Source organism: Panthera leo, chromosome A2 (assembly GCF_018350215.1).
Source record: "Panthera leo isolate Ple1 chromosome A2, P.leo_Ple1_pat1.1, whole genome shotgun sequence".
NCBI classification, from domain to species: domain Eukaryota; kingdom Metazoa; phylum Chordata; class Mammalia; order Carnivora; family Felidae; genus Panthera; species Panthera leo.
The window spans coordinates 12,906,985-12,924,113 of NC_056680.1; the positions used below are offsets into that span (position 1 = coordinate 12,906,985).

Below are 17,129 nucleotides of genomic sequence, written 5' to 3' on the forward strand. Positions count from 1 at the left end.
CTGGGGGCTGCTGGGGGCTGGGCCAGGGCCGGATCCTCTCAGAACCCGGCACCACCCAGCAAGGGGTTGGCAGAGTGGGAGCGGGCACCAGGATTTAGACACCTCGTCCCTGCCCATCACCCATCCCTGCCCCACACCCCAACAACAGCTACTGGCCCCACCGGGTGTCTGCCCTGCGTCCCTCCTCCAAAGCCAGCTGGGACTCTTGTCTGCCATACCCCCAAAGCACCCCCGGGGCTGCCCCAGCAGCCCCTGCAGAAACCAGCAGCTCTGGAGGCCTTGGTCCCAGGAGGATGCAGGTGCAGGGTGGGGCAGGGCAGGGGTGGGCATTCCCCACTGAGCCCAACAAACGCACACACTCACGCAGGGGCTATGTTCTGGCTTCTGAGCCCAGGCGGCTGGTCTCAGCGGCATCCAGGCCTCTTACGGGCTGCCCTGCTCCCGGGGTGCCCCTGAACCCAGAAACCTGGGGGTGGTGGGAGGGAAGGGAGTGTCTGCTTTGCTCTCGAGGGAGCCCCCAGTGACTGCAGCAGGATGGGTGGGCGGCCCTCGAGCCCCCTGGACAAGCGGCAGCAACAGCACCTGAGAGGTGAGCCGGCACGGGGTGAGGTGGGTCGGGGGCCAGGTGGGGTTCAGGGCCAAGTTTGTCCGACACGGTGGCTGACCGTAGCAGGATGCCCTACGTTCCAGATAAGCAACGAATATTCTTGTTTTGTATGAGTATGTCCCACATTTTGCCTGGGGTACATACTTATGCGAAAAAATGACTCCTCATTTCTCTGAAATTCAAATTTCATTGGCGTCCTGTAGTTTTACTCGGTAAATCTGATAGCCCTATTCAGGGCGTGGGTTCGGGGTGAGGGCGGGGGGCCAGGTGGGAGGTGTCCCAAGCCCAGCCAGACCTCCTGGGACGAGTTTTCTGCGGGGGACACGGTGGGGTCGAGAATCCTTCCGCCCTCCTGGACTCGTGATCTAGACCAGGAAGGAAAGCCAAGTTATCATTGCAAGAATGGCAGTTGATTGATGAGCACGGTGGAGAACCCCCACGCTCCCCACATCAGGGGAAGAAGGAGGGGTGGGCAACTGCCCACTGAGATGAGGGCCAAGCCGGGGCTGGAGGGATGTGACGGAGTTGGTGGGCAGATGTGGGAAGAGCATCCCAGATAGGGGGAACAGCATGTGCACCGGCATGTGGCAAGTCTTACCAACACCCAGACCATCCAAGTTCACACCACGGCCGCTTACTGTGTGACCTTGGGTGAATGACTTCATCTCCTAGGTCTCATTCTCTTATCTGCAAAACAGGGATAGCAACAATCCCTATCTCATGGAACCATTGTAAGGATTCAGTAAGTTACTCTATGCCGTGTTTTTCTTTTTCTTTTCCTGTAGGGGCTTAAACAAGATAAAGATTCATTTCTCTCTCCTATAGGGAGGTACAGTGGCAGGCAGGCTGATACAAGTTAGACACCCGAACTCCTTCGCTTCATTATTCTCCCACGCATGGCTTTTGTGCCTAAGGCCACCTCATGGTGCATAATGCCTGCTGATGCTCCGGCCGTTGGGTCCACATTCCAGGCAGCAGGATGGATTCATGGTTTACATACAGCCAAGTGCACACATCTTAGGGGAACCGCTTGACGGACTTTAACACTTGTGTGGTTGCTTCCTAGATGGGGTCACCCTGGAAAATTCCCTGGGGCTAGGGTGAGGCTCTTAAAAGATTTTGAAAACCTCCCCATGGAAGGGGCAAGAGGGAACTCGGGTGGGATGGCTCCGTTCACCGCCTCGATTGTGGCGATGGTTTCTTGGGCTGGAAAGGTGTCAAAGCTCATCAGATCGGATGCTCTATACGATTAAAATTTATTGTACGTCTGTTATAAATTAAGCCCGGGTCACCCAACTCCCCCACCCCCTGTTCCCACGTGGATGGAAACAGTCTGTGGAGGGTTAAGGGTGAATGGAATTTGGAGCACCTCTCGTTGGGCAGCTTTGGGGCAAGGGTAGGAGCTCACAAGCGGCTTCCCCGCCTGTTCGGCCCGCCCCAGGCAGGTCTGATTCAACCGCCTGAGTGTCCCCTTGTCCCTGCAGGCCAGGTGGACACCATGCTGAGGGACTTCCTGCCCTGCTACCGCGAGCAGCTGGCGGCCTCTGTCCTGCGACAGATCTCCCGTGAGCTGGGGCCCCAGGAGCCCGCCGGATGCCAGCTGATGCGCAGTAAAGTGGGTGCCACAAAGGGAGGGGGCGCCGGTTCGGTTGGGGGCCCTCCTGACGCCTTCGCCCCTGCTGGCGCCGAGACCCGGGAAGACTGTTAAAATGCATCCTTTGAACAAACGTGCGCTGGGCCCCTACTGCATGCCACGTCCTAGGCCGGACGCTGGGGACACAGTGGCGGTGGGGGTGGGTCCTGCCATGCGCCACCCCTCCCCGCCCCCGCCCCCCACCCCCGCCGGCTCACAGCGTGACGGGGAGGGAATGACAGACTACTGTGTCGCGTTGCAGCATCATTGCCGCTAGGTGCCATGAAGACAAGATGAGAGGCAGTGTTGGGGGCGGGGGCGGGGAGTCGGGGGGCAGGGAGGCCCCCTCTGAACGGAGATGTACAGGACGAGAAGTTGCTGGACGCGGAGCCCGGGATGAGAAGGGGATTCTAGGGGGAGGGCACAGCCAAATTCTGAAGTTGGGAAAGGCTCGTCTTGTCTACTGGGCATGAAACATGCCCCTTGGACCCTCAAGCCTTTGCACGTGCGGCACCCTCTGCCTGGTGCACCCTCCCGGTTCCTCCTCGTGCTTCGGCCACCGCTTCTTCCAAGAAGCCTTCCTTGATCGGCACAGCCCCTCCCTGGGCTGGGTGCCTCCTCTGGGATCCCCGTCCCGCTGTTTATCCAGGGAAGCCTTGGGTCACACGTCTGCCTCCCCCATCTGTCTGCCCTGGGAGGGCAGGGGCCAGGCTTTGTCCCCACCCCCCACCCCAAATCCCTTGCGTCCATGTGGTGCCCGCACACAGTAGGAGCTCAGGACGTTTCTTGATAGGACGTAAGAGCCTAGAGCTGCCTGGCCCCAGCTCCAGATGTTGCCAAGCCAACAAATGACTCCACATGCCCTGTACCACCCACCCTGTCCTCACCAGCCTGGGAAATGAGTCTCTGACTAGTGAGGAAACTGAAGCACCCGAGGTCGCCCTGCCAGCGAGGGGCAAGGCAGGATTTGAGGGGCGCCTGGGTGGCTCGGTCGGTTAAACATCTGACTTCAGCTCAGGTCATGATCTCACGGTCTGTGAGTTCGAGCCCTGCATCGGGCTCTGTGCCGACAGCTCAGAGTCTGGAGCCTGCTTCCGATTCTGTGTCTCCCTCTCTCTCTGCCCTTCCCCTGCTCATGCTCATGCTGTCTCTTAAAAAATAAACATTAAAAAAAAAAAACAAAAAACAAAAAACAAGAGGCAAGGCAGGATTTGAACCTGGAGCCCATGCTGGTTATTGACACTTCCCGGATCAGGGCTCTGAGTTGTTCCTACCTCTCTCAGATGACTCCTTTTTCAGCTCTGCCTGCCCTGGGGTGGAGGCTCCCCGACACTGTGGACACAGAGCCCTCTCTCACCCGGGACTCTCCTTGTCCTGCCTAAGGCATCATGGGACCGCGGGTGTGGTCCCCACCTGCCCCTTTACCGCCTGTAGGTTCCGGCCACGGGGGCCAGGGCACAGTTGACGTTGGGGTTTGACAGTGTGGGGGCTTTCCCCTGGCTTCAGTTTGAACATCTTATAAAACACTTATCATATATCATTTCTATAATCATGTTTTAACAATATCACTAGGAAAAATCTCAGACCTCAGAAAAGGTTTGGAGAGTCATTTAGCCAACACGTGACTTTCTATCAAAGAATGAAAACATCACAAATGCAGTTAGCGTATTCACAGGATATTTATCGAGCACCGTCTGGGTTACCGGGACTTGCTCTGGGACCCGGTGATGAAATAAAAGGCACACGGTTCAGGTGGCCAGGTAGTGAGAAGAGTAACAAAGGTAATAAAACAAAGGGATGCCCCATCCTGCCCAAGGGAGGGGTCTGTGGGCAGAGGACTGGCTGTTTCTCCCATGAAGGTAAACTCCACCGGCTCCACGACCCAGCAATCCCACTTGTATCAGTTAGCTAATGCTGCATAACAAAACATCCCACAACCAGTGGCTGGAAACAACACACACGTATCACAGTTGCCGTGGGTCAGGAATCCAGACACAGCCTCCTGAGTTTCCTTCTTTCAGGGTCTCTCACAGGCTGCAATCAAGATGTCGGCCAGGGCTAGGGCGCCTGGGTGGCTCAGTCGGTTAAGTGGCCGACTTCGGCTCAGATCATGATCCCGCGGTTCGTGAGTTCGAGCCCCACAGCGGGCTCTGTGCCGATAGCTCGGGGCGTGGAGCCTGCTTCAGATTCTGTGTCTCCGTCTCTCTCTGCCCCTCCCAGACTTGCACTCTGTTTCTCTCAAAAATGAATAAACCTTAAAAAAAATTAAAAAAAAAAAAGATGTTGGCCAGGGCTGGGGTGTCATCTGAGGCTCAGGGGGAGGTGGGGACAAGGTGTCTGCCCCCAGGACTGTGGGGAGGACTGAATCCACGTGTATTTGGAGCTCTCCCAAACAAGTGCATGCCGTGGGCAGGCTTAGAAAGGTAACAGGGCTACTTCAGCAGCACCCGGGCACCCTGGACTTGGTAGAGCCTGGGATGGGGGGTGTGGAGTGGGGTGCTCTCCAGGCGGTCTGGACATGGGGACACCGGTCTGTGCCCCTGACACCCACTGGTCCCTCTTCCCGCAGAAGCTTCCCCGAGTCCGTGAGCACCAAGGGCCTCTGACCCAGCTGTGGGGCCACCCGCCTCGGTGGCAGCCGATCTTCTGTGTCCTGCGGGGGGATGGCCGCCTGGAGTGGTTCAGCCATAGGGAGGTAAGGAAGCGGCTCTCCTCCCTTCCCTCCTGGCCTCGCCGGGCCACGCTCCTCGGCATGGGTTTTGGGGTCCAGCTCCCAACATGGTCCTCTCTCCTGTCTTCAGTCACCTAGTATGAATTGAGGGTCCCTATGAGATGGGCCTGGGGTGGGCAACCACCCCCCGCTGGGCTGGGTAGGAAAACCGAGGTCCAGGCCAGGAGTCGCGACTTCCTCATGGTCATCAGCAGAGCTGAGGTTGAAACCGAGAGGCCTTCGCACATCACGCCTGGCTGGGGAGCTCGGGCAGGTCATTTGTGCTCCTGGGACTCAGTTTCCACCTCTGTGAAATGGGTTGGTGCTGGTCCATGTCATATGGGGCCATGAGGATTCAAGGAGATAACCTTCGTATAATATTTAGGACTGGCCTAGCACCCAGTGGGTACTGGGTGCTCGACTACAGGGGAGGGAGGGAGGGAGGGAGGGAGGGAGGAGGGGTGGGGGACTTCCCTAGCTAACCCCAAGCCTTCCCCTGATCCCACAGTTGGGACACGGAAGCCGTGGTTTAGACCTGTCCCAAGTTGGTTCTCTGGATGCCTTTCATAGGAATATGAGAATGGGGGCCATCCCCTCAGCTCCGTGGCCTTGACAGGATATACTGTCCTGACTTCCCAGCGTGACTATCTCTGCCTGTTGGATGCTCTCTGCCCAGTCCCCTCAGGTAAGGTTCCCGAGATCTCAAGAGCACGTTTCTTAACGTCAGAACTGTTGACAGTTGGGGCCAAATCATTCTTTGCAAGGGGCGGGGCACCCCATACATTGCGGGATGTTAAACAGCATCCGTGGCCTCCACCCACTCGATGCCCGTAGGACACCCCCCACCCCCCGCGAGGTGTGACCATCAAAAATATCTCCAGACACTATCAAGTGTCCCCGGGGGGCAGCATTGCCCTTTGGGTGAGTACCCCAGCTCTAGCAAGAGAAATATCCACTCTTACTAGAGTGAGAAGGAGAGTTGGGACACTGGACCGGAATCAAAGTAGCGAGGGTAAAAACAATAAAACCCGATGTTAGCAAGCATGTGGGGAGATAGTCACGGGTGGGCGGGACTATCACACAGATTTGCTGCAGGGGGTACTGTTCAGCCTAGCATTCCCAGGAGGGTTTCCCACCCTCCCTCCCTTCCCTCCTCCTTCTACTTCCTCTCTCTACCCCCCTCTCTCTTTCATGACCACAATACCGTGCAGGAATAGGGAAAGGAACCGCATTATTGGACTGGCATATGTATGACGAGTGCTCAGCGCGGGGCTCGTGTGATCTCACTGAGCCTGCCCAGAAGCCGGCCCCATCGCTAACTACCACATTGCACAGATGAGGCCACTGAGGCTGAGGACTGTCACACAGTAAGGGACAGAGCCAGAATCGCATTTCTGCTTCCCTGTGGCGCTATCCTGCCACCAAACGATGCAAAGAGGTAGCAATAAGGACAGTTTGCAGAAATGTTGGTGCTAGCGGAAAGAAGAAAATCTATCCGAATACCCGGCCCTCAGGGGTTGATGAAATCAATTATGGCCCAGCCCTGAGAAAGGAAAGCTGGGTAGCCGCTGAAGGTGCCCCAGACGTATGCAGGAACAAAAAGGCCAGTTATAGACCGGAAAAGTTCATCTTCTCACTCAGATGCACATCATGCGCTTTGTGCGGATTTTAAAATCTGGGGTAATGCCCCCCAACAAAGCGTTAAAGGCTGTTATTGCCTCCGGAGGCTGCCGTTGAAGGGCCGGGATGCCCAGGGATTTCCACCTTCTGGATTACCGCATCTTGCTGCGGTTCTGGAAATCAGAAGAAAAAAGTGAGGATTTAGGGCCCTCCCCCTGCAATAAATTAACCCCCTCCCCCCAAATTCACTCACCCTGGCTCCCCCACAGTTCTCCCAACGGGTCATCGATATCACTTTTAGGCCCATTTTATAGGCAGGGAAACCGAGGTCCAGGTAGGAAAAGCGTGCCCTACACACAGAGCTAGCAAGTGACTTGGCCGGGTTTGAATCTGGCCCTGGCTGACTCCCAGGGCAAGCAGGGCTCAGATGACGACGCGCCAACTCAGACAGACTGGTGGTGGCTGTCCAGGCCTCCGTGTTGAGGAGGATGCTGAGGCTCAGAAATGATGCTGGGATGGCTCGCTGATGTCTCCCCTGGGCGCACCTCCCCCTGGGACCGAGCCAGAATAAGGATAGTGTTGGCAACTGCCCGAGCGGGCGGGGGGGGGGGGGTGGGGGGTGGGGGTGCTTTCATGGGTGTTTTCTTCCAGCGAATGAACGACTGATTGTAGAGTGAGTGAGTGAAGGATGACACAGCCTCCTCCGTCTGCTTCCAGGAGAGCATACCCAGGAAGAGCCCGAACCCCTCCTGGAAATGCCCGTGAACTTCCCCCTGTTCCTGCAGCACCCCTTCCGCCGGCACCTCTGTTTCTCCGCGGCCACGGGGGAAGCGCGGCGGGCTTGGAGGCTGGCCCTCCAGGGTGGCATCCGGCTCCGTGGGACAGGTGGGTCCCGGGAAAGGTCAGGCAGCTGCGTGTCCTGGGGTCCGAGGCGAGATAGCTCTGCCCCTGCTGCCTGTGGGGTCCTCTCCCAAGTTTCCAGTTTGTTTACGAAATGGCTTGTGGGGGGAGACAGACGTGACAACAGGCTGTGATGGGGACAGGGCCCTGTGGGAGCTTAGCCTGGGAGATCAGGGAGGGCTGCTCAGAGGAGGGTGTGTCGAAGCTGGGGCCAGCCAGGGGAAGAAGGGGAACAGGACCAACATGCATGTTGAGCAGGCTGTTGAGCGCCCAGATGCGCCTATCAGGAGGGGCCGTGCAGCCTGGCCTGTGACTGCCCACAGGGGATGCTTTTTCCTAAATCGGAGTATCAAGGTGCCTTATGGGCCGGTGATGGTCCTGGGGCACCATGTTCCCTGCAGAGGGCCCTGCTTGTGCAAGCGTCTGGAGATGGGTGAGATTTAGGTGTCTGGGGACCTGGTGAGGAGGTGGAGGGCTTCCTGCCCGGGTGAGAGGGAGCCAGGCAGAGGTGAGAGCAGGGGAGAAGTGGGCTGGCACTCAGGAACTGCCCCCTCAGTCTTGCAGCGCAGTCAGGCCCCCGCAGCCCGTGCCTTCCTGGACGCCTTAAGACTCTATCGGCAGCGCCGAGGCCACTTCGGCGAGGACGACGTGACCCTGGGCTCGGATGCCGAGGTCAGTGCGGTGCAAGGCCACCCCTGGGACCCCTCTAGGCCCGCCGCGGGCGCCTACGGCCCCCTCTCCCGCAGGTGCTGACCGGGGTGCTGATGCGGGAGCTGCTGCCGGCGCTGCGAGCCCAGACCCTGCCCGGCCTGCGGGGGGCCAGCCGCAACCGTGCCTGGGCCTGGACCGAGGTACACGCGGGTGGCCGCACAGGGGGATAGGGGCCGGACCCTGGGGCCCGTCTTCCCCCTCCCCGCGACTGTCCCCTAAACTCTCTGCGCGTCTCTCTGGCTCTCCGTCTCTGTCTCTCTCTTCCCCCATCCCGCCCCATCTCGGCTCGCTGTCGCGCCTCTGGCCCGGGTGGGGTCCCCTTGGCCGGTCCGGGCAGCTCCTAGACGCAGTCCACGCTGCCGTCCTGGCCGGGGCCTCCGCCGGGCTCCGCGCCTTCCAGCCGGAAAAGGACGAACTGCTGGCGGCCCTGGAGAAGACCATCCGCCCGGACGTGGACCAGATTCTGCAGCTGCGGGCGCGCGTGGCGCGGAGGCTGCGGGGTGAGACCTGGGGGCGGGGCCTGGGCCGGGAGGGGCGGGGCCAGGGCCGGGAGGGGCGGGGCCAGGGGCCTGACTGGTAGGCGGGGAACTGGGTGGGCGTAAGGGGTGGGGCCGAGAATCCGGACCGAAGACCCTGCGGGACAGGGCAGGACAAAGAAAGGGCGGGGCATGAGGGGCGGGGTATAAGTTGGAGTATGGGCGTGGCCTCGGGCCAAGGCTGGAGGATGCCAGACAAGGGCGGGGTCAAGAGCGAGGTCGCGGCCGTGGAAAGGCGGCGGGCTAGGGATGGGGCTAATGACATCCAGTCGGGAGAGGGGTGGAGGCACAGGTAGTGGCAGACCTGACCCGGGTTGTCCCGGTCAGACGGCGGAGGCTCCCACTCTGCTCAGTGACAAAGACAACCGGTTTGGAATCCAGACTCTGGCCTCTCGGGCGTACGGCTTTGAGCTCATTGCTGCCGCACGCAAAGCCTCAGTTTTCTCACCTGTAAAATGGTCGAAGAGGGTGCTCAGAGTCTGAGCTCCTGTCCTCCTCGTGCTGAGCCCCGGGCCGCCTGCGCCCCCTTTGCGGAATCACCTTGCGGAGGAGACCCGGGCTAGTGTCTTCCCATTCCAGGGGAGGTCGAGGGCCCCCTGGAGACCTGCCTGCGCGGGAGGGTGGACACACAGCTGTCCCGGGTCACGCAAAAGCTGCTGAGCACCGTGGAAGCTGTGCTCTCAACAGTGCAGACCCTCCTAGCCCAGGGCATGGACCGCCTGTCTCGCCACCTGCGTGGGAGCCCCTCTAGCACCCGCTTGCGCAAGGAGGTGAGCTCCCGGGGTGGGGTTCATTCGACGGACGTGCGGCGTGTTAACCTCACAGAAGAGTTGCGTGAACCCTCTCACTTTCTGTTTGAAAGCCTCCTTTAAAAACCGTTTCCGAACTCTGCCCTAGGGTGCTTTTTTCTTATTGTAGACCACCATGCTCTGGTCGTTGAGGGGTACAGTTTAAAACACGGTCGGGGGAGGAGCAAAATGACAAGAGAAGCATTTTAGCAACATGGGTCTGGAATCACCTACCCTCAAATACCTCCTCTTCCCGTTCCTCTGTTTGCCAGAGCCCATCCCCCATCCCCTAAGCCAGTGACTTCTGCTGCATGCAGGTCACCACTGTTCTTCTGATATTAAATGAACACCTACTAAGTGCCAGGAGAACTTCAACTCATTAGGCCTCCGTTTCAGAATCACTTCCTCTAGGAACTTTCCCTGCTCCCTCTCTGCATCCACAGCCACCTGTGCTTCCTTCCTCTTATACACCTCTGTAGTTGATTGTCGATAGTTTATCTTCCCCAGCTTTTCTGTGAGCTCCTTGAGGGCAGAGACCATATCGGGTTACTCCATTTCGGTGGCCCCAGAGCCAAGGACAGAGAGGGGATCAGGTGATGGGTGCGGGTGTGACAAGGGCTGGTGTGCCTGTTGCCCCTCAGTCGTGCCAGCACGGCGTGTTATCCATTTCTTTCAGGTTTTACCATTTTATGTCCTACACCATACCTGTTGTCTTTATCATGCATTTTGGGGGTAATGGCTGAGGTGGGATGTGTTTCCGTTTGCATTTCTCTTGCTGCGAATTGGCTGTGAGGTCCTTGGCCCTGCTTTTCCATCGACTGATGGTGTTTTTCTCACCTGACTGCCATCGGGGCACAGGTTTACTCATTTGGGGAGATGCCATGGGACTCAGAGCTGATGCACGCCTGCTACCGTGAGGCTGAGCGAAGCCAGAAGCGCCTGGGGCAGCTGGTGGCGCCATTTGGCTTCTTTGGCACACGAAGCCTGGTATTTGGGGCCCAGGATCTCGCACAGCAGGTGAGGGCGAGTGGGGGGTATCCTGCGGACATCAGCCCATAAGCAGGCTGTGACCACACGTGGTGGACAGGGCCGTGGTGCTTTGGGAGCTCTGAAGAGACATTTGATTCATCTCCAGGGCTAGGAGGACCCCCCAGGAGGAGAGGACTTTCAAACTGAAGCAGCGGTGGGAGGAATGGGGGGTGGAATACGTCCTGGGTAGAGGGAACAGCACTGGGAGGTGAGGGAGTTCGTCTGCATTTGGAAGCCATTTAGAGACACTGGGCTGTAGGCTTCAAGTGAGGGCAGTAAGGCGGGAGATTTGCCAGCAAGGTGGAGGGGCAGGTGGGTCAGGGACTTGAGTATGGGGTGAAGGGGCCAGGCTCTGCCCTGAGGGCCATGGGGAGCCACAGCAGGTGTGTGAACAGGGGAGGGGCGTGACCAGATTCCAAATTTAGGAAGCCCTACCTGCTGTGGGGAAGAGAGGCTGTTGGGGGCAGGAATAGAGGAGGCAGGAAGGAGGCCTGAAGCAGAACGGGCACTGTTGGTGGAGAGAAGTGGCGTGTGTTTGAAGGCCAAGGGAAGGGGACCTGCTAAATTGACGTGGTGAGTGAAGGAGACGGGGATGGAGAAGACCGAGTGCTGCCTGGTACAGTTGTTCAAGTTGTACGCTGCACAAGAGCGCTCAGGCAACGAGGCTGAACTCTGACCGGCTCTCCGCTCCCCAGGCCGAGCACCCAGGCACCATCCTCCAGAGCGGAGGGCACTTTCTGCTAGATTACACACAGATCCCCACTGATTGGATGATGCCCCAGTCCTGAGAGGAAGGGGATGCTGTTTCCTGAAACAAGAAGGAGGCTGGGGAAAAGTGACTGGTCGGGTCAGTCTGCGTGCTGAGAAGGGTCAGCCAGGCAGGCACAGGGCTCCGTCGGCCGGAGCGTGATTCTCGGGGCTCTAGCAGGTTACTCTTCCCGCAGCTTATGGCTGACGCCGTGGCCACCTTCCTACAGCTGGCGGACCAGTGTCTGACCGCAGCCCTGGACTGCACCCAGGCTGCCCAGCAGTTGGAGAAAGTCAGGGGGCGTGTGCTGAAGGTGAGAGGTCCACCGGGAGGGCATGGCAGATGGCAGATGGCAGTGGGCCCGGGCGCTCAGAGGGCCACTGGACTGGCCGCTGCTGCTTGTCCCCCCCCTCCCGCAGAAGTTCCAGTCGGACAGCAGCTCAGCGCGGAGGAGGTTCATCCGTGGATGGTTGCTCTGTATCTTCTTGCCCTTTGTGTTGAGCCAGCTGAAGAGTAGCTGCAAAGCGGTGAGAAATGGGGCACATACACGCAGGGCCCAGAGGACAGCCATGTGCCTGTGTCTTTCTATAAAAGCGGGCAGAATGCTCTCTCTCTCAGAGACTATTGTTCCCTGAGCCCTGTGGTTGTGTTGGATGGGGGGGCCATGCATTGTATCTCAGAGAAGGGAGGAGGCAGAGAGGGAATGTGTGTGTGTGGGGGGGGGAGGGGTTGCCAGGTGGCCAGGGAGGCTCTTCCTGAAAATGACACCTGACAAGCAGTGAACTGATGGCATGAGCCATGGCCTGGGGAAGACACAGCATGTGCAAAGACCCTGAGGTAGGACTATGCCTCGTGTGTTGGAGGCAAGCATGGCTGGTGCTCAGTGAGTGAGGGGGTTGGAAGGCAATGAGAGAGAAGGTCACAGGGGCCCGGTCACACGGGGACACCAGGCAGGGGTCTGCTTCAGGCGCTCACAGGATCCTCTAGAAGAAGAAGCTGGGGAGGGGGGTTGGCCAACAGAGATCCCCGCACAATTCCCACTGAGATGTGCCGTGCTGTGGTTCATCAATGCCCGCAACAACCTGAGGGCATATGGATCCAGGAGTTCATTTTAAAGATGAGGAAACTTAGTCCCAAGGTCCCCCAGCTGATCAGGGTCAAGACCGCAGCCCTCTCCTCCAGCCCAACCCCTCACCCACCTCTGTTCTAGGAGCTGCCTGAGTTCGAAGGGGAGGTCCTCGCCGTGGGTAGCCCGGCCCTGACCATCGAGGGGATCTATGAAGACATTGTCCGGGGGGTCCTGCTGCAGAGGATTCATGGAGGTGAGCCCCATTCCTCTATGGCTCAAGGAAGCCTGGTGCCCCCTGGCTGTATATACCAAGCTCCACCGGGTTCCCCATCACCTCTTACTTCCTGTGAACACTAACCTTTGACTGAATGTTAGGACTGGGACAGATGGGGACTAGGGTGAGCGAGATGGGGACTAGGGCAGCGATGGCGGTTCCCTAAAGGAGGGGGCATTGGGGCAAGGCTGTAAGGGGTGTGTAGGAGTTCTCAGGCTGAAGGGAAGGAGGCAAAATTCAGAAACTGGGGATACAAGACACATTGACCTTTATTCATTCAGCAACCACTCCCTGTTTTCTTTTTTTGTTTGTTTGTTTTTTGGTTTTTTTTTTTTTGTTTTTTTCTGGGCTGGCATTGAAGCCCCGAGAGTCCTTGGATCTTCTGGGCTGGGAAGTGGTTCCAGAACCATCTCTTCTCCTTCTTGCTTCTTCAGTTTGCTCGTGACCCACTGCCTGTGGCTGAAGAGATGTGTGCTCGGATGAGCCACGTGACTTTCAGGGGATGTCATGGCATCCGCGTGGCTGATACAGAGGATATGAAGGGGAATGGAAGGAGAGGAGGCAGGAGGCGGCTGGGGCAGGTGTGCAGGGCCTTGAATAACAGGCAGAGGAGGTTAGGCTTTATTGGGCAGGCAATGGGGAGCCATGGAGGGTGTGTGAGCAGAGGGCAACACCGGCCACACCGGAAGCCAGGGGAGGAGGTTGAGGGCACAGTCCTAGAGGCAAAGGATGGACTGAAGGTGCAGCAAACAAGGGGATAGAGCCCAGGCGTGAAGCTGAGGTGGGAGCCTGAGGTTGTTGGGCGTCACTGAGGGCACAAGAGGGGCCACGACACTGGGAATGGTGTTTACAGGGAAGAGTGGAGTCCTGGAGCGCCTGTATCTGAAGGAGCAAACAGAAAGTAGGGACACAGAAGGAGCAGTTGGAGAGGTGGGGGGGGGGGACCCGAAGACAGTAGGGTTCTAGGAGCCAGGAAGTAAGGGTGACAAAAAGAACTAAGTTCCCTTAGAAAAGGGGCATTTTAAAGGGAAGAAGGCTATTCTCTAATTGGAAAAAAAAAAAAAAAATCCAGAAACAGGTAACCTCAGAGAGTCTCTCTTCCTAGAGGGGTCCTTGGTGGTGTTTCATCCTTAATTGACTTGTAATGTCTGCTTGGAGTGTGGTGTTGGCAGGTAGGGTTGGTAGGGGGCTCAGTGAAGATGTGGTGATCAACTAGCAATGTCTGCCATGGCCACAGGTATGGAGAGAGGGTTATTTGAGCCACTTGTTTTGGGTTCCTGGTTGAGACATTTCCTGCCATCCTTTGCCCTCTTGTGGCCTCTCTGAGAGAACGCATGGAATCCCCAGATGGGTCCAAAGGCTTATCTCTTGTTTTAGAACTGAAAAAGGCCCTTGGTGTCAGTGACATGTCCTGCACTCTGGATGGCTGCTCGGAGGCCCCATGGGACCCAACAGGAGCAGGTGAGGATCTCACAAGCTCTTGGGCCATCCGGTGAATTGTTGGGGGGATGGTTCTTAAGTGTGGATTCCTGGATGGAACGGCGTATACCTTATCTCCTGACCCAGCCAGGTTGGCCAAGCTCACGGTAAACAAGGGCAGTGGGGAGCCACAGTGTTTGTCTGAGCCAGAGGTACCCTCTGACATGCACATGAATTTGTGTCCTATCGCATATTGCCAGGCCTCTGTGGAGCCTCTCCCAGTAGCTCTCGGTTCCCAACACTTCAAGGGGAGCTCATGGCGATGGGAGCCTTGGCTCAGCACCGGGGGAGCCTGACCTCCTACTGCAGGATCCTACAGCGAGCGCTTTGTTGGAGCAGTAAATGCATGTAGGACTGAGGCTGACACTGCTGGGAGGTGCCGGGGCCCTCAGCTCCAGCTGTGAGATGGAAATGTGTCATGGGGACTTCCCTGAAATGGGGCAGAAAACAACCGATCCAACCAGAAGCAGGCCAGGAGGCAGGACGGCTATAATCTGGATGTTCAGCACCCGGGGTAGGGGCAGGGATTCTGGAAGAGCTAACAGCTCAACCCCCTTGAGTATGACTGTTTCGAGAGCCTTATGAGCCCACCCAACTAAGCAGTTTCCACATTTTTCATCCACAGAAACTCTGAGATCATGTGTGTTGTTTTTGGCTGCTCACTTTTGGGGGGGGGTTTCATTTGTTACACAGCAGCAGCTAACAGATACACCAATGATCTGGGCTAGCATCCCATAGTTGGTCAGCGCAGATAAACTGAAGAATATTCACACTTGCTGGCGTAAATGGAGATTCAACAGTCTTAGAAAGACTCCTGGGTGTCAAAATATTTGGGGATGTGCAATTGAGGTTGAGGTCTTGTTGAACGGGCCCCTTAATGTTTTTAACCAGAATCTAACCAGTGATGGTTATTTTGCTTCTAGTCTTTTGAGCTGTTATTGCTTCAGGAAATGACCTTGAACAGACTTTCCAAGCAAGTGCAGGGTAAATCCCCCAATACGAAATCTCACGGTTTAGAGCATTTGTGTTTGTTACTTCAACAGCAGTGTCCAGACCATTCTCCACCAAGGTGGTCCCACCTGGTGCCCCTCACCTGTATGCAGGTGGCCCATTTCCCCATCGGCTGCACAGGCTATCCGCTGACTCGGGGTTTCTCAGATCTTCTGAGCGAATAATGGTGTCTGGTCGTCATCTTAATGAGCATGTCTAATTGGAGAGGAGATTCAGCATCTTTTCATGTGTTTATGAGCTGTTTTTAGCTTCTTTTTGGTGAAACTTTGCTCCTCTCCTTGGCCCATTTATCTTCTGGGTGCTTATAATTTCCGCTCAGTTTCTTTTGCTAGGCTTACATGTACTGAGCATTTATTATGTGTCAGGCATTTGATGTATTTTGTCTTCCTTATGACGCTTTCTATTTTACAGACGAGGAAACTGAGGCTCAGAGAGGGACTTGTCCCAGGCAACCAGGCTCTGGTGCCGAGGTCCAGCCGCTCTGCTCACGGCCTCCTCCAGGAACATCCACAGCTGCGTCTCGACCGCATCTCTCTTCGTTCCCATCAGATAAATAAGTCAAAGCATCCATACCATTTCAAGGCTTTTATTTTTCTTTTATTATTAAACAATTTTTTAAAAATGTTTATTCATTTTTGAGAGAGAGACAGAGACAGAGTGTGAGCAGGGGAGGGGCAGAGAGAGAGGAAGACATAGAATCTGAGGCAGGTTCCAGGCTCTGAGCTGTCAGCCCAGAGCGCAACACGGGGCTCGAACTCATGAACTGTGAGATCACGACCTGAGCAGAAGTCTGACGCTTAACCGACTGAGCCACCCAGGCGCCCCTCTGAGGCTTTTATAACCCTCATATCTCTACCTCATTCCTCTCCAGAAACGCTGGGTTTCTTTACCCTCCCACCAACAGCATTTGTGCACGTTCTCTGTATCCTTTCCAAACACTAGGAATGTCCATAAGAGAAAAAAAAAGTCAGTTGGAGGGACGCACACATTTCATGGTTTCATTTTGAATTTCTTTAATGATTGAATTGAACCTAAAAATAGGCTTATTGCCATTTTTCTCTTTGTGCTTTTTTTTTTTTTTAAGTGTATTGCCAGTTCATGGCTTTGCCTACTTTCCTCTTCAGTAGATTTTCTCTTTTTCTTATTGATCCCTAAAAACTCTTTGTATATTGAAGATATTAATGCTTTGCTATACGGTACAGGTTATTATTTATTTATTTATTTATCTATCTATCTATCTATTTAATTCGCAGCATGCTATAGACCTTTCGGATTTATTTGCTCCGAATCTTAACTTGGTATCTAGTTTCTCAGCTGAGAGCGAAGCAGTGATTGACTTCCCTCTGCCTGCCAGAGAAGCCACCTGTGTCCTGGCAGTTGACAGCTTCATTGTATCACAAGCCTTACAGCTGCTTCCGGAGCAGGTTCCGGAGGGATTTCCCCAGGGTCCTTCTGGGTTCAGCTTTCAGAGGGGGAGATGCAGACTCCCCGTGGAGATGGTTCCGCCTCTTTCCGCCCTGGCGTTTTCAGCCTCCCCAAAGAGAGTTTCTTCACTTTTCCTGACTTCACCCTCCAGCTCCAACTTCTGAGATAACATTTGGGCTTCGCAGCCTTGTACAGCTGTTGTTGTAGTTTTTAAACCCAGGATGTGATGTTAATCCTGCAAAACTGGAGAAACAGGAATGTGCCATCCAGTCCTCCTGGAGAAAATCGCTATTTGTCTTTGGTCCGAAAACCTTCTAGTCTTTTCTCAGTTTAGCAGGGTATGGGATACATCTTGTCACTCTGTTTTTCTAACTTAATATGAATGCTCTGGCCAGGTTCAGCAGTGACCAGTGTGGCCGGACCCCCTTCCTCCACTCCCTTCCTCACTCCCTTGGTCAATCATGTAACCAGTAAATTTTAGGTTGCACTTCCAAAACATTCAGCTAAAAACTGAACTTGCACAAATGATTATTGTAGAAAAAACTGGAGAACAGAAGAAAGGAGAGAAATGAATTTGGAAGAAGGGGAT

The 17,129-nt window shown here is 56.0% G+C and overlaps 1 protein-coding gene across 2 annotated transcripts; it reads left to right on the forward strand.

The window, feature by feature from the left end:
* The first annotated feature begins 352 nt into the window (after nucleotides 1-352).
* NIBAN3 (niban apoptosis regulator 3) lies at nucleotides 353-15,726 on the forward strand. 2 transcript variants are annotated; one of them, XM_042928862.1, is made up of 15 exons: nucleotides 353-589; nucleotides 2,092-2,222; nucleotides 4,810-4,935; nucleotides 5,521-5,635; nucleotides 7,288-7,455; nucleotides 8,027-8,142; nucleotides 8,217-8,321; nucleotides 8,519-8,681; nucleotides 9,297-9,487; nucleotides 10,364-10,522; nucleotides 11,479-11,595; nucleotides 11,702-11,809; nucleotides 12,493-12,604; nucleotides 14,003-14,086; nucleotides 15,527-15,726. In XM_042928862.1, exons 1-15 carry the CDS (start codon nucleotides 535-537, stop codon nucleotides 15,670-15,672), a joined length of 1,896 nt encoding a protein of 631 aa, XP_042784796.1. In that variant the 5' UTR covers nucleotides 353-534; the 3' UTR covers nucleotides 15,673-15,726. The 2 variants fall into 2 exon arrangements, with proteins under 2 accessions (XP_042784796.1, XP_042784797.1); XM_042928863.1 differs by having other exon boundaries at nucleotides 11,512-11,595.
* Nucleotides 15,727-17,129: the final 1,403 nt, after the last annotated feature.